Source organism: Strigops habroptila, chromosome 2, assembly GCF_004027225.2.
Source record: "Strigops habroptila isolate Jane chromosome 2, bStrHab1.2.pri, whole genome shotgun sequence".
Lineage (NCBI taxonomy): Eukaryota > Metazoa > Chordata > Aves > Psittaciformes > Psittacidae > Strigops > Strigops habroptila.
In genome coordinates this window covers 50187082-50211224 of record NC_044278.2, presented here as the reverse complement: position 1 = coordinate 50211224, position 24143 = coordinate 50187082, and the positions used below count along the sequence as shown (strand labels likewise).

Genomic DNA, 24143 nt, shown 5'->3' with positions numbered 1-24143 from the left:
GCTGGTGATATTAAAAATTAAGACCACTAGTTTACCAGCAGCTGAAATCATTGCAATTTATCACGTATTTTATACTTACACTCTATTTTGTGCCAGAAATAAACCATACTTCTGTCTCATTTACTATTTTCTTTCTTACCCCATCAGTAATCTTTCTTCTCTTTTTTTTGGCTGGGATTACGTATTTGCTGTATGTCCAGCTCCAGAAGACTTTGTAGTGGTGCACTGGGATATCAGGTTCTTCTGGAAGATCCCAAGTAATCATTACATTTACACTCCCATCGTTGTTTGCACTGATATTGGCAATTCTGATATTAGATGGAGCTGGTGGAGCAGATGGATCTAGAATTTAAAGCAAACAAAAATATTCTAAAATAAAGATTATCTTCAGTAAGTTAAAGATCATCTTCACCTTATGTATTTACCAGGCATACAAGAGCTGGGTTAAGCATTCTTAATACATTGAAGAAATTTGAGGCAAAAATTTTCAATAAGTGATATGGCTTCTTGTAAATTCTAGAAATTCAAAATAAAAATTATGGGTTAGCATCTGGTTTTGTCATTATTCTGTATGGACGGTAGCTCATAAACATTATAAAGCTTTATCAAAATGTACTAGACTATCAGTTTTACTTCAGTGATACACTACTTCAAATACATAGCGTGTTAAACACTCCTCTTCTACAAGTGGCCTTGTATAGTCATCACAGAATTGTATGGTGGAAACACTGAATATTTTTTTTATTGTTGACAGACAATTCTCAGATGAAAAAATTAACTTTCTACATGTTGAGTCTTTCTTTAAAATTCTAGTATTGATATCTATGGGACACAAACACTTTCTTAGAATAAATATAAGATGTAATGATACATTATGCTTTCATAAAAGTCAAATATTGACAAAATATAAGGCAACTGCAAAAACAAAATTGAAAAAGAAAACAGTGTGACTCAAAAAAGAAAAAAAATATATCAGGCAGAATAAAGGAAATCCATAATAATTAGGCCATATTATGAACCTGTAGCCAAGAAAAAAACAATCTGACCGAAAAGAAACCATTTTCGTATAACTTTTCAGCTAAATGAGCCACCACTTATTTGCAAGAAATAAAACTCGGGGTGTGCAGAGACACCAGGCATTCATTTATTGTATGGTTCAACTGCATCTTTTTATAATGGTAAATGAGTTGTTAAATACACTTTCCAGGCATACTACGTTCATCAGATAATCCCTATCACAAACCGTCTCACTGAAAAATTCCATCATTTAGTTCATGCAAACAGACACATTCAGAATGAATAAGGACAGCATTTCCCTTTTAAAGATCAGCAGATGTGAAATAATTGCTCATTCCTGTTATTTAACAAAGTGTCTTGGTTAAATAACAATGGATGCTATGCTCCTGTTTCCTCACACATGCCATTTTAGTTAAATAGTAATGGATGTCCTTGTTTCCTCACACATATAATTCAACCTAACTTTTGGCCATAAAAGTTACAAAGCATACTTGAGTTTAAGAATTCTGGAAATTTAAATTAATTTTCAAAATAATGAGAATTCCTTATTTCTTCTCACTTTTTTTTTTTTTTTTTTAATCAGCTTGCAAGCCAGATCCCTTTATGGGAACTACTTGTATAATGTATAAAAGCTATTTATATTGGAAGGGATAAATTTAAGAGGTAATTTAGTTAAATGGTTTATACTGTTCTCTAACACAACTTTCCATTTACTTCTATTGGTTGATAAAGCAAGTGGATATAAAGTGAAATTTAGGTACAATAAATATGAGCAAAATCATGATTCACAAATCCAAAATCTTTATTAAGTATTCACCTTCACTGATTTAAAATAATAGGTGTTTTTTATGTTATATGACAATGTATTACGGCAATAAAAGATTTATAACCTGAAGTGCAACATGATCGTATTACTGTAGGTGAATTATTCAGGTTAACTCCCAGAAGTACTATGTATCATGTATTATTTATAGATAACATATGGGATAGAATTAAAATGTTTCAGAGAATATGTCTTCACAAATGGTCAGATGTAAGAAAAAACAATTTTAAACATAAAATATGTTTGTCTTCATTCTGTACCTATAAAAGACTTCGTGAGTCACTAAAAAAAAAAAATAAATCTAAAAGTTGAATGAAATAGCTTTTATGGACAAAATGATTAAAAATAATCTGAAGTTCTATTCACCTGTTTTTCATAGGTCTAAAGCAAATGACCGAATTAATGTTCTTCCTTTTCAAATGTTTCTGTCCCCTTAAGAAAATAAGATAGTGTGTAATTTTTCCTTGTACAAAGTTAACAATTGACCAGAATGAAGCTTTTATATGACTCAGAATCACAGGAATTTGTTTATTTGTTTATTTTAAGGTAACTTCAAACATGCCTGTTTTTCCCAGTGACATAAGCAGAAAGAGAAAGCAGTAAGGAAGAACTACGTGCATACAGAAACCAACAGATCATTTCTTCTGCCTTCTAGAGCACCAGAATTTCACTTTGTACTTTTTATAATTGCTCAGTTTATTGGAAACATTACTTTATCAATAGCACTTCAGCTGTGTTTGTTAGAAACAGTCCAGTCAGCAGGCAAAACACTGATCCATATTTAAAAGAAAACCCAGTAGTGTTCCTTTGCTATGGGAGAATGTAAACATTGTATTAAAAATGCATTGAGTAATTATAGTTAAGAAAAGAAAGAACGTCCTTTTAAAAGGAATACAGATGTGAAATAAAACAGCAATAGCAGAAACATTTTCCTGAGTGCCCTCCTTCTTCAAAGTCTCTCTTTCGCAAGCCTTGCAAATGTCATCCTCAAAAATGACTTTGAAGAGGAGGAAGAATGGTGGTGCTAGCAGTAGAAGACAGAAAGGAAGGAGATCTGCAGCTGACAGAAATGAAAAAGTGAGACATTTGAAAGCGCCATTTTCTAAAAGAGCTTTTTTGAAACTAGCTGACTAATCTGGAGAAAATAATTATCTAGAAAAACATAAGATGTCAAAGTTGAACAAAACTTAATTTATTACAGTTTTGCATTTAATCATCCGAAAAACACCACAACCAAACTGTAGAGACACAACACTAAAATATTTCTTGGATTTGGAGTGTATTACCTGAAATATGAAGCCACTTAGTGAGCATTTTATTCCAGCTAAGGATCCATTCCTTAGCTGGAGTTTCAATACCACTATATAATTTATTCATCTATTTCTATATATTTCTGTGACCCTCATCACTATTACAACTGACAGAACTATCATTTTTTGAGCCAAGACCCCAAGAATATTAATTTTTAATTTGAAATGAATTGAGCTTCACCAGCAAAACAAACAGGTAAGAAAGAATAGCAGCAAGGCATGATATTGTGATCTCTGTTATTAACAGGAGAAAAACTCAAATGACCTACAACCCATCCTCAAAGAACCACAACAACAAAAATAATAATTAAAAAAGAAAAACCAACCCCCCCCCAAAACCCCAAACTCCAAAAATCCCAAACCCAGACCTCTCAAAAGCCTGCCCCCTCCCCTCCCCTCCATCCAAGTTCCAAAAAACTGTAAAGTATAAGAGCATGCTCCTCCATAATGTATGCTTGCCAGTTACCAGGTAACAGATGAGTTGTTTTCTTCTGCATTACTGAATGGAAAAGTCATGCTTCTAGAAGGTGCTCTGCTATGCTTATGTCTATGCAAACTAAAAGCAGTATACAAGTCATGCTGAAATACTTCAGGCTCTAATAACTGGTACTGGATGATAAAGCTTATATACATAAGGTGTTTGTTAACCTGACTATGAAGCTGAACTGGCATTCTGTTGACTATAAAGCTAACAGCCATACTGCTGTTAGTCTTCATATATCTGTGATCCCTTTGACTGACTGCCCACATGTATAATTCAGATACATAAACATTAAATTACTGGAATGGAAACTACTGCCAGTTTTTCAAATGTAAAGTTCTGAAATTTTATATACATGAATTTATCTGAGTGTTAAATTCTTTGGTTTGCAGAAATAGTGATGCTAGTTGCAGCTTTTCCTTTGCAGTTTATACTACAACTCAAATAAAATAAAAGTCATTTTATATATACTAGAATTTGGCACAGACAGCTGTCCTCAAATCTGAAAAAAAAATCTGGTCTCAGCAGACTGACAAGTAAATCACTTCTCACTGCTAGAAATGATAGCTTCATTAGGTCAAGGCTGAAGCTGCTGTTCCAGCACATGGAGTAAGTACTGCATTTGTCTGGATTGCATCTGGCTTTAGTATACTCAAAGGGCTTAAATTCTTGTCTTGCTGGCTACTCAGCCATCACAAGCAAAATTCTGTCTCCAGTCCCCAAAAGGGAGGATTGCTTGCAGTAAATAAAAGAAAAAAAGAAAACCCTCACATCATCACCATTTCAAAATGCACATCTTCCCACACTCATATTTGTAAACATAGTGACAGACAATTTATATTTTACATTTTTTTTTTTCCAATCAGGATCTGGAAGCACTTTTATAACCTTAACAAAACAGTATGGGCAAGCTGTACACAAGAATCATATCACCATACACTTGCATCCACTTGCATCCACACATGCAATGCATCCACTTTGGCTTTAAATGTGGCAACTGTGGTGAAAACAGTAAATGATTTAGAATATTGTCAAAGAAGGAAAGAATGACATTGGAACCAGAATTCTCATTTTGAGCTGTAAAAGTGATAGCAAGTTTGACTCTAATTTAAAGCCTTTTTCAAGAGCTTTTTTTTCTGACTTAAAATGGGTTTGCCATTGCTATCTTTTAAACATTAGACCTTCCAACACTAAAAATCTGCTGAAGCTGCTCTACAGACAGCAATGGTTTCCAACCATTAAACAGTTCCAAGACATAAGCAGGAAGACGGGCTTTGCCCAATGGAAATGGCACACATAAACCAGCTGTGCAACAGCATAAAAAAATCATTGGTCCCAAAGGAGAGACAGAAAGAATTTTATTGCTGGGAGTGGGTGTCTGTTCTAGTTTTTCTAACACTCAGTAACGTATGCGTGAAATCACATCCAGTATGGTACTTATGTGTTGTGAAAACAATGTTGTCTGCTTCCTTTTGCTTGACAATTTATCCTACGTATGCTAGCAACTGCCTTCATATTGAAGACAAAAACCTTCAGGAGACGTAGAAGGATCAGATGGTTTGGGCTCATTGTGTTGATCTTACAGCTTCATTCTGTCTCGGAAAAAGCACTGTACCTAACTACAGACCAGCAAGATAACATGGAAATGCTTAACACTTATCCCGTTAGGTAACTGCAGTCTCTGTTTACGAAGAGTTCATTCTTATCATAAATCATAAAAAGCTAGAAAAAAATAGCCTAAAAATTCTTGCAACAAATCAAAAATTGTATTACTAGTGCTGAGCAGCTTCTCACTAGTTCAGTTAGCCTATGTGGTGCCTGCTTTATGGGAGAAAAACAGAGGTAGCTTTTCATCCAAGGAGATTCACATGTGGATTGTAGGAACAGTTCTCTTCTGCTTCCAGAGAAAATAAAGCAGTTGGAGAGTGCCAGCCAAAATATTAAAAGAAATATATGTGTAACTTTGGGAACCAAAAATGTTCTCTCAGGCATTCCGTTATCTTTATTTATTGCTGTTATTGCAAAGTATTGCCATTCAGTTGAAGATGAAAAAGAAAGCACACACCGTTTAAAAACCTTGAAAATACTGCAAACCACTGTCAAAATAGTGGAAAGTTTTGATCAATTTTAGCTGACAGTATCAATCTGGAAATCCATGTGCAGAGTCCTACTTCTAGGAAAGAAGGAATAGGAATAGGAATCTAGGAATACTACACTCTCCTAGGTGCAGTATTTACTTCATGTTCTAGCAACTCTGCTCCAAACAGATAGGCCTAGTCTAACCTGTGTTTCTTGTAATTTTGGAATTGCATTTTGGTAAAATGAAGCATCACTTCATTCCTGTGAAGGGTCATCCCAGACAAACACATATAAACCCCTTATTTCCTTTATTAAAAAGAAATAAACAACATTAAAAAAACCTCTGCTTAAGCTCTGAATATTTCATAAATTATCTCAGATGTGTCACTTTGATTATTGTTTACAGATTAATGCCTTAAATGAACACATGAGGCAGTGTAGAACAGTTCATAAACCTCAACTCAAAAGTTTATAGTATAAGAGCATCAAAAGCTGCAATAGATAAAACCTCAAAATACAACTAGATGAGAATGGTAAGCTGAAATGCTTGATGAAATACTCTTGTTTTTCTGGTTTTGCCTATTTCATGACTGGGAAATTTATTTAATTTGGTTAATAAGGAGTTTTATTTAACGATAGAAAAGTTAATGGAAATTACATACCTCAGTAGACTTCACATTAATTGGAATATACCAAAACCTTTCTTTGCTGTGTCTACTTAGAAATCATATTTTTTACATTTGAAAAAAACCCCATAAAGCAGTATAAAACAGTTTTGTGGTAACCAGACAAAAAGTCTTTCTCCAAGTAATTACAGCACCAGTGTTTTTGAATATTCCTTTTAACAGCCTAAAATATTTAGCGACAGAGACATTGTGGTGCCATACTCCTCTCTAGATTCAGATTATATATCATGTTTGTCCTACTTTGAAGAAAAAATAAACCCAAATAATTTGCTATTCATTATAACTTATGAGCAACTGGTAAAAGTTCAGCATCTTGCATGAGAAACCGTCTTAGGAATTGCTGTCATGTTTCCTGATCAAAGGATTTCTTTTTAAAGAAAACTTCTGCTAAGTCTGACACAGATAATAATCTTCTCTTGGTCTTGGCACAATAGGGTGAAGTGAAACAGTACGAGAACTGATGTGAATTTCTGTCCACACTTCATACAAACGTAGCACAGACAGTCAGCAACCTTCCAAAGGTAGCCTGCCAAAGTCCACTTTCCTTTTCCAAACTGGAGGTTAAAGTGCCTGTAGGAGCTCAGCAGGCGCCAGTAGATGCTGGCACTCAAAACACTAGGCACATCTAAGCAGCAGTTTCTTGCCTCTCTGCCAGGCAGGGGCTGCCACTTCCCACTGAGCCCCAAATTAGTAATTAAATGTCTATATGACACTATAACTGTTACCGCTATGAGCGCCTACTTGGGGACATGAAGGCTAAGAAATACCAATTGAAGCATCCCAGTATCATTCCCAACAGTCACCACCTAGCAGCGTTTTCATGTGAGTCACCTAGCGCATCTACACGTTTATCTGGTGAACATATTATCTTTACAATAACCACTGACAATACCAAAGACTCTAAAGCAGTCAGATGAGCTGCCGCAGTAGGATGATTTTGGCTGCAAAGCTGATAGCTAACTGAACTCCTTGCCATTTTTCTGGCAATTCACAATTCTCTGCCAAGGGCTGGAATTTAGATTTGAAAAATCGTTGTTTTGAGTTACAGAAGCCTTCTGAACAATGCTGGCTACACACTTTGTGCAATTATCAAGATCCCATTATTTTGCTTTACTAGGTAAAGAGCATGCAGAGGTAGTACTGGCTCCTGCTGTCCTTGCCACAAAGTTCTAGGAGTACTTTCCACCAGACAACCATGAGCAGTACTCAAAAAGAGCAAATGGCTCAGGGGTAGCTGCAGAGACCACAATAAAAGACAACTCTGATATCTAACACACAGTCATTTCAAAACCACAAGCTCTTGAAACACAAATCAGTGCCATCTGGGAGACTGTTCTGAAGACATATCCCTATGTGCTTATCCTGCTCTCACAACTGTTCTCCAGAAACCTACTTTTGGCTGGGGTCAGATACTGAGCTAAAGAGAGCTTCAGTATGACTTACCATGGACATTCATTACCAGTGTAGGTATTTTGAACATTATACTCCTGTGGCTAGCGCAATCAGTAGGGGATGAATTTCTGGGGAAGTAATACAAATCCTGCCTGAAAATGTCATGTTCAAGCCAAAACCTCAGTTACCATGATATACCTTTATGTAATTGCAATTATAGTGGTTCCAAGCAGAATAGCTGGAAAATCTTTACAAACTCAATAAAACAACTGACAATGATCTCAGTCTAAAAGAAAGTTGGTGCCAGATTCAGTAACAAAGTGCTGTATCTGCTGAAGTGCTGCTCATGAAGAAAAGTGAAATAAAAGCTACTGCTGCAGCTGAGTCCTTGCAGTAAGCTCAACGCAGCTTGAAGGAACTGTATTTTTTATTTGACTGAAATGGTATGCTACTCAAGTATAATAAATTCTTAAATAATATTCTGTTATACTTGAAAAGGTTTGTGGTCAAAGCAGGAATGGGATGGCTATGCCAGCCAACCTTCCCACTACAAATGTGGTTATGGCACCAAAAAATTATTAAATCTAACGTATAATTATTCCATAAGTAATTAAGCTATCCATACCAGCAAAAGCATTTGTATGCCTCTATAATTTCATTTACAGTAAGATTTTTTTCTAGAACTATAGCCTAACAGCAAGCAAAAAGGTAGCATGGGAACCCACAGATGGCCACTGCCTGTATTGCAAGATCATTCTGTCTGCAGAACAAAGAGGAAATGCATTCCTCAAAGTATGCATTATACAAGTATAAAGATTCTGTCACTACTAAAACAAAGACAAGTCTTTCTATTAGAAACATCTTCTATGAGTCGAGTAAAGAATGCTAGATCTCATTCTTCAGCACTAAAGTCAACTAGCATGGTCTGGCAATGCCCACATTATTAACTGCCTTTAAGAGAGGGTGACCACATCCAGACCATCTGTCCATTGGGAATAGTTTCTGGCCTGTGCTAACTCCTATACTAAGCCCGAGAGTCATCCGGGAAAATATTTTGTGCGGGTCAAAGGCACGTGAGGGACAAAGCTAGCAACTTCACAGAAGGGGAGATCCATTTCTATCTCCCCCACCCTCCAAGTACCGTTTACTGGTACACAAATAATTTTCGAAGTTATTTTATTACCCAAACCCTTGCAAAACCAGAAATGGCAACAAAAAATCCTACAGGACTTTGTGGATTGTCCAGCATGCCTTTCTAATGAACAGAAACATGCTACTTAGCATTTATACTCTTTATTCTTAAGCCCTTACAGTTAGTGCTAGCAAGGGGAAGGTTATATTAAGAGAGCCCACAGTTCCATCAAAACAATGTTGCTACAATTATCTAGATACAGGCAACAAAATATTTCAATACTCTTACTGATTACTTACTTTCACCCTTACTGATGAAAGAATAATGATATCTTTAACCTTTAATTACTTTGCCGACTTCAGACAAACCTCACACCATTTCTAAAGCCAATGGCAAAACTACCTGAAAACCCACCTGTTAAAACCTTCTACCACAAAAGCAGGCAGACCAGGTTGCACTCCACGTGAGTGGAAGGCAAGCACCAGACACAATGAATGAAAACTAACCTTTTGAGGATCGGAAGTGTTTGCTGGGTGCCGTGAACCCTCTCGTCCCGTGCACATTCACAGCTGCAACACGGAACTGGTACCACCTGCTCGCTCGGATGTCTGGCAGCCGAACCCGCTCATCTGTAGTCTGGTGGGGAAAACGTCAAGCTTACATGCATTGTTCTGACATGGCTAGTTGTGCTGTCCCCTCCCATGCAATACCTCTTAGTCAGACTGAAGACACACCTGTGTCAGCATGCTGAATGCAACCACTTCACCTGACTCCAAGCATCATTCTGCACTGCAAAGCATTTACAGCTGTGGAAAAAAATCATATAACCACCCCATTTTACAGTGCATTGGAGGCATCTTCTGGAAAAAGTAACCTTTAGAAAATTGGTGAAGTGTTAAATTCACAAAATTAGTTTTCCAGTTATCACAACCTTCACCAGTGTATGGGGCCTAGGTATTCAGGTGTTGACATCTCAGGGAGCTCACTGCTCCAGGCCACAGGACTGATTTCTCCAACTCTCAGAACTGGAGATCCAGAACAGTTTCATGAAATGCATGGGTAGCCACCTTTCCATTCATAGGAAACACAAACCCCTCAGGTAATGAACGGAAGCCTTCTTCAGATCTTTGGCACTTATGTCAAAAAGACACTCGCAGCCTTAACTCTTCCCTGCAGACTTTTCTCAGGTCATAGGAGATGACCTTTTCCTCCAACAACACCCACTGAGACTGTTAAGTGTCATGAGTTCAATTTCCAACTTCTGTGGAGAGTGCCTTAACTCCTGAAATATGGCGTAAGCATAGATGCTTTGTGAACCCTTTCAGTAAGAGGTGCTTTACGTGCTCTTATTCTGAGCCTTGCTTTCCTCTTTTTTTTCTTTTTCCTTTTCAACGTTTAAAAAGCTAGCTATCTTCTGCACTGTTTCTTATTTTTCCAAAGGTACAAACACTGGAACTGAGTACAGCTTCCTGGTAACCACTGAATCACTGCCAAGTACAGAAGACATAGCATTTTTATAGAACTCATCAGAAACTTGTTGTAGATTTTACTTTTGCAATTACCCCTCTATTATCCAGTGTTCAATTTATTTTAGGATGTCATGTTTATTGCATTTTAATTCTTTAATCAAAATAACACATGAACCTGAACCAAATGTCCTGTACATGTCTAAATATACTGTACAATGGTTACTGATGATCATTACTGACCACACATGTGACCTCATTAAAAATGTAGTGACATAAATTTATTTTTACAAATAAATATATGTTGTCTATAACTTCAAAATCCCACCTTTTCCGTATAGGATTTAATGTTACTTGCAATGATGCCAAGTAGTTCCCAGAAAAGGCATGGCATAATTTCTGCTTTTTGCTCCCTTTCCAATCTGTATAAGAAAGTAGCAGCTGCAGACCTAACTCAGATAGCCAGAACTTGAGGAAGTTGCTTTAGCTCTCCAGTAATGGTATTTTTAGAGCCCTAAAAAAATAAAATTTGTAGGTGCAATCCTGGACTTAATTTCTTCATGTGGTGACAAGCAAAATTTAGGGAAAGAGATAGCTCATTTGTGTGTGCATGTAAAGGAAAGAGAGCCTTTCTAAACTGCACTATTAACTGCTCTCAGACTGGTAAGTGCTGCAGACTTTGAGCCCCTCACATTCAGACTGCTGAATTTGTCTTTTTAGTTTAAGCATGGGTAACCATCCAGACATTTTCATCATCTGCCTCTTTTTTCTTTTTTTCAGCTTTTATGTTGCCTGTAGAGTGAATTATCTCCTCCAGTCAAGGGGTTCCCCTAGGGAAGGAAAAGCCTACCTGAACCAACTTTTACTATTATTTTCATTGTATGGAGCATTCAAATGTGCTATTTTTTTTCCAGCATGCAAGCTCACATTCTCAAAAATTTATAGATAAGACACAACAGTGAACTAGAGTAATATAAACTATCACTATATCAACAGAAGAAAATCAGGGATATATTCAGGCTATTGCTGCAACTGAAATCAGTATCAGGACCAATACCTAATTCTAATTAACTAGTTGGGTTTTTAAAAACAGATTTGCTAAATGTAGTTACAAGGCAAGTATTATCTGAACAGACTTGACCCCAAACTCCTCAGCTAAGGAATCTTGTTTGTTGTTTGCATCAGCTCAGCCATACTGCTAGGACTAATTAAAAGAAAGGATTTCATTTGTGTCAGTCTTCCATGGCAACCATGAAATATTGTAAGATCAAATAATCTGTCAATCCATATTACCAAAATTATTTTAATTTATGAACATGCCTTGGGGCCTATTACTTTCATCATTCATTTTGTTGGCAAAGCTCCTGTTAAACTCAGTGGCATGCAAGACGTGTATCTGTAATTCCTGCATTATAAACTACTTGGCACCTCTAAGCAACTTTTACATAGATCTGATAAATTTCAAGAAAGAGCTAAATACTACTGAGATATCTCATACTACCTTAATTGTAAATTGAATTTTTTAGCTTAATTGCTTTAGGTTAGTTCTCGCTACTTAAGTATGTTTTGAGCTGAGATCATAATATTCAGAGTCCTTTCAATATTTGTCTTATATAAATGTAATACCACACTAAATGGTTTGTTACGTGGTGTTAAATAACTAATGTTTGAATTTCATCACACACCTAAAATTTTGCCTGAACATTGGAGAAATAATTTTACTGATTTCTTAGAATGCTAGTATATATTTTTTTAAGAATCACAAATAAAACCCAAAAATATAATTATGGGATCATAATTAGTATTTATTTTGGCTATGCATTACCTATTTAATTAAAAAAGGAATGTTTTGAAGCTAACTTATAATCTTACTAGGTGTTTCATTTGGAATAAAATAACAAATGAATCCTCAGATAAAAATCACTGGCCAACATGTCCACCTTTAGCATCATCCAAAGTTCAGTGAAGACAAGGGAAATTTCCTATTAATTACATCAGGATACAACTTTATATAAGAGCAGCATGTAATTGCAATAACATAACCTAGAGAATACAGAGAATAGCTTCACTCTTCTTCTCAAGAGTGCATTTTAGGCCCAAGGACAACAGGCCACCTCCAGTAGCCAGAAAGAAGAAAGTGGTTGTGCTTTCCAGTGAGAATTTGTCTAAGATCTGCCAAGAGCCACCCCATTTTGGAAGCACTGACAATTCTACTCATCTTCCAGCAGCCCTTAACTGTTCAAGCCCTGAGACCTCTCCTGAAAGTAGAACCCTCACCCAGTCTTTCAAAAGCGGATTATCTGCTACCCTCTTCAAAATACCTACAGAAATCTCCCCCTGCTGCTCATACAACTGACTAATGATTAAAGTACTTACCCAGAGTGTGGATGACCTATGTTCAATCCCTTCCTTTGTCTGAAAGGATGGGAGAAAATATTCTGTAGCATCTTGGATGTTTCATGCTTTTTTGAATTGGACCATGTTCTACATTCATGGGCAAATCTGTTCCTCAGAGAAAGGAAGGCTGAAAGTTACAGCTTCTCCTCAGGAAAAGGGATGGGGTGAAAGAAGAAAGAGAATATACGATTTAGCAGCACAGGAGTTAGGCCAGACAGATGGGAATCTTGTGTCACCAGCCCAAGGACTTTTTTTTCTGTCATATACATATATATCTACGTAAAAATTGGTGCAAGGTCTTCATAGCAAAGACTGGTGCAGAGGACTCTCCCCTATCCAAGGATTACAGTATCAAATGGACTTTTTCACTGTGTTCATTCCCTTACTTTCGCACTGTCAATCCTGATTCCTTTCTGTAGTACAAAGGTTTAATGGAAATAGGAGAGGACAGCCTTACCCTGCTGAGTTACTAGCTCTACACCTGTATTTGAAACAACACACAGTGGTAAAAGAATTTGCAGTTCAGAGGGTAAAGGTACACCATCCAGGGTATCAGAAGAGCTGAGTTTGTTTCCTCTGATACAGAAGAAACCTGACAGTGCTGCATCTACTACTCTATCAAAGGACAGCAGACCTCCCCTATTTCAGGTGAGTGCAATCCCACACAAGGTGGGCACTCTCTAAGAACACTTACCAAAGCAAACCGTTCCTGGGAGATGGAGAAAGAAACTTTTAGCATACAGGACTGCTGGTTAACTCCAGCAGGGATTTCTCACTGCTGAGGACTGAGAAACTTCTTGTGATGCTCAGAAACAGAATTTTAGGTGCCTCAGAAACTTTAAGTTAAAGAGAAGCACTAAAGCCTGTCACAATCAAGCTAGCAATAAATACAGTCCTTGTTTTGTTTTGGGTGGTTGTTTTGTTTTTTTTTTTAATAAAGGAATAAACTAATGGGTAAACTCATTTTTATTGTCTGCCTGCCCATATGTATACATACATACATATGTGTGGATATACATGTACACGCAGTCTTGACATCCATTCACACAACATGCACATATTCTGTCTGAAAATAACTGACCTGGCATACTTGAATTAACTTCACTAATTAACTTAATACAATTGTATATCTACATATCAAATGTAAACAGTAATACTATTATTTTAGGAAAGCATTAGCACCAAACAGAACAGTAAGTTTGTTCATTAGATATACAGTAGAACCGTAGAATCATAGAATCAAGGTTGGAAAAGACCTTTAAGATCATCAAGTCCAACCATTACCCCAGGACTGCCAAGTCCACCACTAAACCATGTCACTAAGGGCCTCATCTACATGATTTTTGAACACTTCCAGTGATGGTGATTTCACCACTTCCCTGGGCAGCCTGTTCCAATGCCTGATCACCCTTTCAGTGAAGAAATTTTTCCTAATATGCAATCTAAACCTCCCCTGGCGCAGCTTAAGGCCGTTACCTCTTGTCCTAGCACTTGTTGCTTGGGAGAAGAGACCAACACCCACCTCACTAAAACCTCCTCTCAGGCAGTTGTAGAGAACAATACGGTCCCCCCCTGAACCTTCTCTTCTCCAGACTAAACAACCCCAGTTCCCTCAGCCCTTCCTCATCACACTTGTGCTCCAGACCCTTCACCAACTTTGTTGCTCTTCTCTGGACCTGCTCCAGCACCTCAATGTCTCTCTTGTAGTGAGGGGCGCAAAACTGAACTGATTTGAGGTGCGGCCTCACCAGTGCCGAGTACAGGGGGATGATGATCACTGCCCTGGCCCTGATGGCTACACTATTTCTTATACAGGCCAGGATGCCGTTGGCCTTCTTGGCTGCCTGGGCACAAGCTGCTCATGTTCAGACAGCTGTCGACCAACACAACAGGTCCTTTTCTGCTGAGCACCTTTTGCATGAGACTGGTCACTAACTAGATGTGACACCATTTACCACCAGTCTTTGGGCTACGCCATCCAGCCAGTTTCCAAATCAGTGAAGAACACACCTATCCAGGCCACTAGCAGCCCACTTCTCCAGGAGAATGCTGTGGGAGACAACGTCAAATGCTTTAATAAAGTCCAAATAGACAATGCCTACAGCCTTTCCCTCATCAACCAGGTGGGTCACCTTATCATAGAAGCAGGACTTGTCCTTCATGAACCCATGCTGACTGGGCCTGATCCCTCCATTTTCCCACATGTGCCTTACAATTTCACCTAGGATCAACTGCTCCATTCTCTGGCACTGAGCTCAGGCTGACATGCCTGTAGCTTCCAGGGTCTTCCTTCTTGCCCTTTTTATAGAGGAGTCATGTTGACCAACCTCCGATCCTCAGGGAACTGCCCGCTAGACCAGAACTGCTAATAAATAATGGAGAGTGGCTTAGCAACCTCCTCTGCCAGCTCCTTCAGCAGGTATTCTCATGGGATAGAGCAGTAGGTCCTGTTCAGCAGACTAAACCTTGAAAAACAGCAGTGTAAGAAGTTTGCATAACCAATTAGGACACCATACATCATAGCTAACTAGTATCTTAGTTCCCATAGTTTTTATGTTAACTAATGGAAATTAGTCAATCAGTTAATTATGCCAAGTTTTCTCAAAAATATGTAGTAAAAACCTAAAGTTAACAAAATCTCTTCTTCCTGAAGGGAAAAATAACTAAAATTGTTTTGAATGTGTTTGCTTTCTTTATAGATTTGGAGACTTAAATAAATAATGTATTAATAGATTGAGCCTTCCTCTTAATGACCTGATGACACAATACAATACAAAGCAAACGTGTTCAAAATTATTTTTTCAATACCAAATGGTTGAGCTCTTCACAGCCTTTGCCTATAATTAAGGTCTCACACCCCAATGTTTACGAATCATACAATAAAAAATTCTCAGTTGTATGGACAAGAAAAGCCCAGAGGCTGTGCACACAGTCACATTAGTCAAACTGGATATCCATCTTTCTTGCTTGATATTGCAAAATAAATTCTGCTGCATGCAGCCATACTTAACAAATGTGACTGCCCGGTGGGATGTCTAAAACTACAAACACCATGGGGGTACATAACTCTAAAGAGACAGAAATTCTGATTACTAGCACCCCTCAGGGGTACCCAGCCTGTATGTCCCATAAGGTGTACACAGTTTGCAAAGCCAGTCAGGCATCCTGAAGATTGTTCTGAACTGACATCCCCAGTGGGGTCCATCACACAATCAAAAACATGACTCTTGTGATGCAGAAGGGACAGCGAAGTTGTCAGAAAGATGTCAGCTGGAGGAAGCTTCTCCTGCCACAGTGATTAAGTCAGCCACTTCTGCCACCATATAACAGACCCGCAGCAAAGGCAGCTGTCAGGGTTCCTATCACTCTTACACAGGAAGATGTTTCTGAAACATTCTCTCCTGTACATCTACTGCAAGGCAGAGGTTTGTAGTGGAGTAGTGCAGCATATATAATGCATGCTTCCAGAAATATACATGAGGTCTGTTTCACAGCAGTGCTCTTCCTCCAGACCTTTACAGTCTGGATCCAACAGCCAAAAGAGTTGGACTTCAACAGTCTAGCACATATACATGGCATGATAACAGTGAGGACTAATTCAGATCTGGCTTATTTTTGCTACATGGTATTTTCCTGGTAGCAAAGACAGGAGGTTGTTTGCTGAATATGGACAATGCACATTTGAGACCTGCACCTCAGCTGAGAGATAATAAGTAAGTCACTGAGACTTTACCAGGTTTGGAGATGTGCACGTTCCCTTAGGCTTGCACAAGCAGGATTTCATGCCAGGCTCTGCTGTAGTTGACTTTCTAAGCAAAACTCTAGCATAGTGACAGCCCCCTGTACCATAACACTGAAGAGAAGAACTTCACTTCTGAGTGTTCAGTTTCGCAAGCTTTGACACTTGACATTATTTTAAGATAGCTTCTTCCTACACAATCTGAATTGAGAATGAACACAGATTGTCACAGAATATAAACTCCTTACTTTATTTTGTAGATGGTTCTATTTATTCTTTCTTTCCCTTTTTTCCCAGCTATAATGATGTTTTTCAGGTCTTTTCAAAATCAGCATTTTACTTTTCTTGTCAGTAGGGATGAGGGTGAAGCAGTTAAGATAAACGACTGGAACTCTGCCATCCAGGTGGACTGTCAGCATGTTAAAAACCAGACTGAAACTGGGAAAGAACTAAGTGAAAATTTATGCTGTTGGCTGCTTCTCATTAAGAAACATTTGCTCATGAATCTTACATTTTCAGATTGGATTGAACTGAATGATAAGAGCATGACATCATAGGCTTTTCCAAACCAGGAGGGCCACATCTGAAAAAAACCAAACTTTACAGAGAATAAAGATTTTATTATTTTTTTCTGGTTTATTTTTAAAAAATAGCCTTTTCACCAATTATATTTCTTATCTTTTTTATAAGACACAAGCCATGCTTTCAACACTATGTACCGAGTCCCACTAACCTCAGAAGGACTATTTCTCTTATATGTTTCCTTCAATGGATTTTGGTATTGAATTCTACATTTTTCAAGAGATTTATGACTTTCAGAGACTTTGGAATTCTCATCTGAATAGATCATAAGTATGTGCTTACAAGAAAGTGCTACCTACTGGCCTATGCAAATCAAGCCTCCAGCTAGTTCTATAGGTTTTTATCTATAGTGAGCAAACCTACAAAATAAACTGATTTTGAAAAGTTAAACCTCTGAGGATTCTTCTTCTTTTGGGGACAAGGAAACCACTACTTATTTTTTTACTGATATATTCACATACTTTTTATGAAGTCATTTTTAATACCAAAAGCATTTGATGTTTCTGTAACTGAAAAACTGGAAGGAAAAATACTGAAGTACCCAGTCAGTCTAGAAATCAACGAACCAGTCCAGTCTGGTTCATTGAGCAGTGTAGTTAAGACCTTGGAGATCTGGATTCTGGGTGCAGCACTGTTGCGACCTGAAGAGAGACCCTATAAAGGTATCCCTCTGCATGAGCTTCCCCAGTTGTAAGTGATCTAACTCTTCTCCAATCTGAAGAAGACCTTTAGATAGGGTCTGGAAGGTAGGAACCTGTTTCACTTTATAAAGAACTGACCTGTGCCACAGTTTGCCAGTTGGTAGCATCATCCTCGCTTGGATGGATTCCTTGATTCCACCTTCTCTGAACAACATAGATCACAGGCTCAATGGAAATATTGAACTTTGAAGACCACTTCACTTCTAGGTCACCAGACTGAAGTTCTATGAATTTTAATTCTTTCCGGGGTTTCAGTGGAACACCTGTAATAGGAACATGTAGACAAAAATATGTGAATAATTTAAAGATGTGATTAAACCATATATAGATTTAGCCGTATAAAAAATAACTAAGGAAAAAGAAGATTGTTGGCTAGACAGAAGGAAAAAAGGGGGGAATGGATAAGCTGATGAGCATGGGAGTTTTAGGAGGGCTCATAGCTGACCTCTCTCTGCTAACAGTAAAATTTGTTTTTACAGAAGTCTTCAAAATTATTTCTTTATTTCATTTAAAAACTAAAGGATCTGAAAGTTGTAAGCTAAAATTGATCTCACAGAAAATACCTCCCAAATATGCTTTGATAATATAGAGAAAGATCCCTTTAATCCCAAGCAGAATCAGCTATTCCTGTTGTTCAGTTTTTAACCTAATTTGTCCTTAAACACATTTAATGACAGAATTCCCACAGCATGACACAGTAATCCATTCTACTACTTCTATCCTTACCATTAAAAACCTTTCACACTACCATGTTTAGTCTCCTACACTTAAACTTGGTAGTTGTCCATGATGTTCATGGATTGTGGAGAACATATTCATTCTTTCATCTATGGAGAAGCCTTTTATGTACGTCAAGACTCTTATCATGCCCCTGAATGTTTTCTTTCCAGTCTAATAACCTCAGTGCACTTCATTTTCTTTTAAATCAGTGTTTCTAGATCTTTGATCATTCTTGCGGCTCTCTTTGGAAACTCTCCCATTGGCACACAGCCCTTCTTCAGAGTCAGGCCTAAAACTGGACACAGACTGTGTCTAAACTCTTACCCTTTCACACATCTTACATTAGTCTGATATACTTAAGAAAGCTGTTTGCCTTCTTCATGACAGCAAGATCTTACTGACTCCTATGCAGCTGTATTGTACGATATGTCACTATCCACTCTTCTCTGAATATATAGGAAAGGTAATTCCAAGGCATCTTGGAATAGATAGCTTTAATGTATAATCTTCAATTATTACATTTTGGAGACAAAGACGTGTTTCTAAAACTTTACTGTAATTTCTCATTACACAGTGACACTGAAGGACAGTTCTGTTGTTTATACTGGTGGTAACATCATGGTTTTAAAACATCTGCAGTAGCTTGAAGTAAAAAACTCTTCAAATTTGACGTCTTTTGATTAAATCAACAAATCAAGTGTTAGATACATTTCTCTAGACAGAATTTAGGAACTCATATATTTCAGTGCACAGCATTTTGTCACTTCAGAATATGTCACAAATAAGATTTCTATGCTGACATATAAACCTTCTTAGCAACTTATTGTATGTATTTTAGTTATTTTGTCATTTCAATGGGTATCCACAGAACTACAGCTGTATGTGTTGGTTTGATAAATTGTTTCCTACTCAGTCTGCCATGGATGACTGAGTACCAAAATTTCCTTCGGTGAACAAATCACTTTTATATTTTAAGAGGTCTTATCCTAAATCTGATTATACAATTAGCTACAAGTAAATAAAAATTGATCCTGTAGCCCTTGAAGAAACCTAAAATCAACCTGAGGGAAATCCAGTACTTAAATCTGGTTATCATAGCAGTTTAAAGCCTGGATATCCTCCACAGCCTGCAGTCTTAGTCTAATATAATGAAAATCACAGAACATGTCAGCTCGGATTTCCACATATGAAAACCCTTCTTTAATTACGATGTACAATAATACTACAATTTGCATGTTAAGAAAACTTCCATCTGCTTTGCATTAGGGGCAGTTGGATTCACTTGATTGCAAGTATCTCAAGTCTCTCTGCTGTTACGTAATTGCGCACACATGGGGCGCAGCAGCACAAATGGCGAGAGCACTGCACAAGTGCATTTTAAAATACTTTTGTATAGCCAGCACCATCAATTTAATATCCATATGTGTAGACCCAATTATTCTTCAATGTGCTTTTTGTTATGTAAATGGTCAGCCCTTTCGTCGTGCTCAAACAAATTAGTCCTCTGAAGTCCACAGTGCTTAATTGAAGAATTCAAATCTGTGATTGCTGTATGTGTGCAATACCAGAACCCAGGAAAAATGTTTCTAAAGGTGTCTTTCAAACAGCACGTGCATCGCTGTGCCATGAAAACACAAATGCACATTGGTCCCTCATAAGAATCTGTATCTTAAATGTCAGATCCCCAGGAATTCATAAATTTCCATGGAAGGGTTTTGGACTGTAAAGGGTATACTTCTGGCATCTGTACCATTGTAACACAGTTGTTCAAAGACTCAGAGATGTGCACTTTTAAAACTGTACACTATTTTTTTAATACAAAACTATTTTTCTTTAAGCATGAGAAGAGCCTTTAAACTATCGGTGTCTATGTGGCTCCAGCTACCCTATTGTGATGTTGTCATACCATCACACCCTTTAAATGTCATATCTTCTCTTCACAATTTACCTTGCTCAGATCCGCAGTTCAGTCTGCAGTATGGATTGCTCCCTTACACGTTTCAGACAAAAGTAGTTAGGCTGCTTTAGATAGCATGAACCCTAAATTTCTGTTAAAAAGAGGACCTGGAAAGTTCACACAGGTCGGTATATCATCGCATCTGAGAGACCACTAACTGCTGAACAGAAAAAGAGATGATGAGTAATTTTTTCAGCTGTTACCAGCTGTGTGTAGAAAAAGATACATGTCCTTGTCCTTTCTTGGGGAATGCATAAGCACAGGATAGACAAAGTGAATGTGATCACACATTTTCCATCCTTTTCTCTTCATTCTTTTTTCCTCTGCATTTTGAACTGTTTTATTTCTGATCAGAGATATTGCTCCCATTTTTATTTCTAAAGTACCAAATCTACTTCAGGTACTTATTGTTGTTTATAACATCATTATGTCCACATAGAAAAAAAAATATGTAGGCCAGGGAGAAGTGACACTTTCTAAAGTCCTTCACTAGTCGAGGTGACGTAAAGAAGGAGGATGAGGAAGAGAACAGAAGAGTAGGACAGAACATTTGGTATCTCCAGTAAAAGGAACTAAAAATGTCAAAACTATGTAACTGATTAGGAATACTCCCAACAAAGATGAAAAAATACAATGATAATGGACAGTTTAAAGTTTATAGTGAATGCAAGCCAATAAATAATTAAGGTAACAAGTAATCAGACTTGTTATGTTAATCTAACAACATTTGCAATATATGGCTTTGGTGGCAGCGTACTTACATTAATATTCTTTTAGAATTGGGATTTAGCACTCAGTAGTAGAGGGCAAATCCAGCTTGTAAATCCAGCAAATCAGATAGGTATTTTAAATCTACTGCCGTTACTACTATGAGCTTGATCAACAGTAAAACCATAGGAACTCCTGTAGACTCTTAGATTCAATCTGAATTCATTTTCCAGCTGTGAGTGTTGTCAAAATGATAAGAGTAAATACTAAACTCATTCACTAGATCTTAGACATGCTTGCAGAGTTTGCTCTTCCTTAGTGACAGGAAGGTCATTTGCCCTTGGAGGAAATGAATAGCAAGCCTGCTCTGCTTCTATTTGTCCTTTGTTGCAGAAAGACAGGTTGAAGTAGCTAATTAGTCGAATTCATCAGCTGAGAAGGCAGCAAGGTACTGGGCTTGCCCTTCCTCTGTGAGACATATGTGCTCTTACAAGCAAGCACCTCCTGCAGATAGGTGATGTTAGAGGTTAATTCTATTCCTATATAATCAGGCTGAACAGTAGTGGACTTTCCAGTGTGCAGTTACACAACATACCATATCCTGTCATACCCTATGTCCTCTGCAAACGCATGTAGTCTTGTTTCATTTGGTTGGTTGTTTTTTTCGCTTGTTTTGGTTTTTTTTACTTTTTTTCAGCTATTACATTTACTGCAATGCTTTGTAGTTTTGGTATGAAGCCTGATCGTGTAAATCATTATATATACAATAAAAATGCCAGTTTATCACTCTGATCATTTGTCTCAAGAAGATGAAAGAAATAGCTAAGTGATAAATTTTAATAATTTTCATTTTGAAAGGTGCTGTGTACAAGAGTGTATTAATTCCTTACAGTTTTAAAGGGGCTGCTCTGAAGTATCTTGGAAGCAAGAGAAATTCCCTTCTGCACTGGAAATCTAGATCACAGTATTGCCTGCTGTTCGAAATGCTTTGAGTTCTATCTTCATCAGTTTTATGCTTACTCAACCTCTATGACTTCTAGATAAAACTTTCTCCATTTATGTAAGTAAATAAGACAGTGCTTCCTGACAGCCCATCCTGTACATTGAATGACAGGATTCAAAAGTCAAAGCACATTATTTCTGACATACATTCTCATCATTAGAGACATTCAAAAAGATGCAGCAACATTTCAGTTAAAACAAGAAACTTAAAAATAAAATCACCATCTCCTTCACATATTTTACTATTTTTCCATCCACAGAAATAAATCCTGGAGCTTAGTTCAGAGTTCTGCTGATTAGACTCTCCACAGAGAGCCCATGCTATCAGAAGAATAACTGATTAATGTTTGTTTTTTATCACTGAAGTAAGGAGAACGGATTTCTAACAAAACATTCCAATTCTGTGGAACAAGAAAATGCATTTCATAAATGTTAATTGTTCTGCATTAGAAGCACATTTTCAGAATATATCCATGTATAAAGCTTTTTATAATTCAAACAAATTAAAATCTGGAGTTTATCTAAGCAAATCATTACTTCGTGTATAAGTTCTTGCCCATGGATGTCAAAGAAAACCTTTTTTCACAGAATCTCAGGACTCAATTAAAATTTTTGAATAATACTGCCTTAGATTTAAATAATAAATATACATATATATGTCGATATTATAATCTTTCACTATTTTTTTTTTTTTAGGTCATTAAGAACACCAATGCCAAATATACCACATTAATTTGTTGCTTTACCAGCTTATCTCACACATCTTATTTGGTAGTCCTACCTGCTTGGCTTATAAACAAAAATGTTATGTTTGATTAATAGGATTTGGACTATTTATTGTTAAACATTTTCCTGCTGCATTCTTTCTCATCTGCACCAAATTATGTGAGACTTCCCCTAAACTGGCAAGTTTGTTCTGCTTGAGATGATTCATAATAGCCACATGTTTACATTTCACAGATTTCCAGACACGGGCTTCACAAGGGGAAAAAAAAATAAAAATCCGAAAGCTGAGCAACATTTTTCTATGGCTTTCCACTTTTTCAGTGTCCTGCCACATCTCTAGAGGCACCTCTCCTTTTTCTTCCTTTCCATATAAATTCATGTGAAATGAAAGACCTGGTTTTTGAGGAGACTTTATTATGGCCCGAAGTTATTAGCCCAGTATGAGTACGTATTAATAATCTCTACCTTTGTATAGATTTTTTGGAACTTGGCACGTATGCCCACATCCATTGGAACAGCATTTCTTCACCCCAGAACATTCATTATCAGCTTCACAACTTTCAACACAGGCAGCTGCAAAACCACTGGCCTTCTCAGGTGCTGGGCAGTCCCCTTGCTTCACAGACAGGATGTACTTAAGGAATTCACAGCTAGTTAGGCATTCATAATTCTTCTTTGGGAAAAGAGGCTAAAGAGAAAACAAAAGAATTGTATAAAGTTTTCAACAGGATCAAAAATCAATAATAAATGTAAAAGTTGTACTTTTTCCAAGACCTCCTAAAGAAAAATTCGGATTCTCAGCTTTTGCAAGACTATCCCTGAAGATTTATATATTCAAGACACTTCTAAAAAATCATTCCAAGTACAGAATGATGAATTCCCTCAAGTAAGACACCATTTTTAACAGAATAAGTTATTTTTGTCTGCCAGCTTTCCCTTGTTTCCCTCACATTGGCTGGCTACAAAGTTGCTCAATGACAGATTAAAAACATGTCCAAAACGAAAGGGAAGCAATGATCAGAAGGTCCTTTTTTTTTTGGACTACCCCACATTCCTCCATTTGTACTTCATAACACTGTACCCACAATATCTGATGTACTGCCACGCTAGATATATAAGTGCAATCTTGTTTCATTATACTGTTTAAACTGAGTTGGCTATGAGAAGATTTTGCAGCATCTTTATGTTCTTGCCAGCATATTAGTAATTGTGTAATTCTTCATGG

The 24143-nt window shown here is 37.2% G+C and overlaps 1 protein-coding gene across 2 annotated transcripts in view; it reads right to left on the bottom strand.

The window, feature by feature from the left end:
* The window catches only part of ANOS1 (anosmin 1), a 136770-nt gene that overhangs the window by 36372 nt on the left and 76255 nt on the right, over positions 1-24143 (bottom strand). For both annotated transcript variants that reach the window (XM_030476733.1, XM_030476734.1), the window contains exons 4-7: positions 23384-23606; positions 17884-18068; positions 9427-9556; positions 140-342 (exon numbers count right to left, since the gene is read on the bottom strand). In XM_030476733.1, coding sequence (XP_030332593.1) covers positions 140-342; positions 9427-9556; positions 17884-18068; positions 23384-23606 — 741 coding nt within the window. The remainder of the gene's footprint in view (positions 1-139; positions 343-9426; positions 9557-17883; positions 18069-23383; positions 23607-24143) is intronic.